The sequence below is a fragment of the Microtus ochrogaster genome, chromosome 1 (genome assembly GCF_000317375.1).
Source record: "Microtus ochrogaster isolate Prairie Vole_2 chromosome 1, MicOch1.0, whole genome shotgun sequence".
In the NCBI taxonomy this organism is placed as follows: domain Eukaryota; kingdom Metazoa; phylum Chordata; class Mammalia; order Rodentia; family Cricetidae; genus Microtus; species Microtus ochrogaster.
Genome location: NC_022009.1, coordinates 79,087,806 through 79,089,560, shown reverse-complemented (window position 1 = coordinate 79,089,560; position 1,755 = coordinate 79,087,806). Strand labels below are relative to the sequence as shown.

The 1,755-nt window shown below is 49.1% G+C and overlaps 1 protein-coding gene across 1 annotated transcript in view; it reads right to left on the bottom strand.

Moving 5' to 3' along the window:
* Positions 1-1,755, bottom strand: part of Tspan13 (tetraspanin 13) — a 29,389-nt gene that overhangs the window by 3,814 nt on the left and 23,820 nt on the right. Inside the window, exon 4 of the mRNA XM_013347592.2 lies at positions 1,711-1,752. Within this exon, the coding sequence (XP_013203046.1) occupies positions 1,711-1,752 (42 nt within the window). The remainder of the gene's footprint in view (positions 1-1,710; positions 1,753-1,755) is intronic.

Here is a 1,755-nt window from a genome sequence, read left to right as displayed (position 1 = left end):
GATGGGTGGACGTCTAGACTGCACTGTGTAAGACTCCATTCCACCAGCCCAGAGGTCCTCACACTGACTCGCATGCGTGGTCTGATACCCAGCTGTGGTGGCTGAAATAAGTATGTCCCCCATAGGCTCATACATCGGAATGCTTGGTCACCAGGGAGTGGAACTGTTTGAAAGGATATGGGGATTAGGAGGAAGTGTGTCATCAGGGGTGGGTTTGGAACCATGCTAAGCCCAGTTATCTCTCTCTGTATGTATGTGTACACGTACACACACACACACACACACACACACACACACACCTCCTTTTCCAGCACCATGCCTGTAGGCCACATTATCCCCCTCCACGGTGATAATGGAATAAGCCTCTGAAACTGTAAGCAAGCCCCCAACTAAACACTTTCTCTAGTACGGCTCTCTTGGTCATAGTGCCCACTTCACCGTGGTGACTAAGACCCCGGCTGACAGCCACCAGCAAACAGGACAATCCTGCGAGAACAATGAGCCTACAGACGTCCCCTGAGCAAGGCGAGGACACCGAGTCTCGCGTGAATTCCAGTCTCCACCGACACCTCACTTCAGCACCGTGAGAGTCCGGTGTTAACAGTCAGCATGACAGCTAGAATCACCAGCGAGGGGTTGTCTTGAATATGCTATGAACATGAACATGTTAAAATGTGGCAGGAACCACCTTCATCAGGGATGCAACCATTCTCCCTAGACAGGGGAGGGGAGAATGTGAACCGAGCAGGAGCGCGGGAGAATGTGAACGGAGCAGGAGCGCGCATGCGCGTTCCTTGTTCTCCCCGCCTAACAGTGGTTGCCATGGAACCAGCTCCCCGAGCTCCTGCTGTGTGACGTTCCCACAATGACAGAACAGAACCTGGAACTACAAGGGAGATTAATCCCGTTCTCCCTTGAGCTGCTTTCGGCAGGTTTTTATCACAGCGTCTGGAGAACAAACTAAGACCTCTGAGCAGGGGACTCGGCTAACCACACCTGGACTCCCATGGAAAGTGGAGAGGATAAACAGACAGCTCTCTTAGGCCATAAATCTTGTGATCACATGTTTCATAGCAATGGATACAGACCCATACAGAGAAACAGTCTCACAAAGGCCTCCATGAAGAGAGACATACAGCTTAGGCCTTAGACAGTTTGTAAGAGGAGTTGCCCCAAAATATGAATGTTCTAGAAGAGCCAAGCCCTGAGCCTATCCTACAGGACTGGAGTTGAGTTAGGTGGAACCGTCTGGTAGGAAACAGAAAGATGGATCCCACTGGTCCATCAGTAAGTAGCTCAAATCCAAACAGAAAGAGTGAGAAATTGTGAGGCGGAGGAAGGGAAAGTGGGGAGGGTGGTTCTATGGTCTTCTACCTTGGAGGTGTTGGGCTAGTTAAGAGAGTGATTTAATACAGACCCTTCTCTTATAAACTGCAAAAACAAAAATCTCTGAGACTGATCATGTCTCCCTCACAACTTGTTATAGGAAGGAACTGAATGAGGAAGAATTACAGGCAAGAAAATAAATGTGGCGGGTCTCACCGTACACGGAATGGGTAAATGTGACAGTGGTACCTATGAAAAGTGGAGCAGAGGCATTAGCCAAACAGTCCTGAAATATAATTCAGCATCGAAAGGCCTCTTCTTCTTTGTGAATCCCTATTAAACTGTAGGGAACACATTCAAGGAAAACAAACAGAACTGACTTACAGCCGGGCAGGTGACATTTGGGTTGTAGCTTCGGAAGCCACAGCA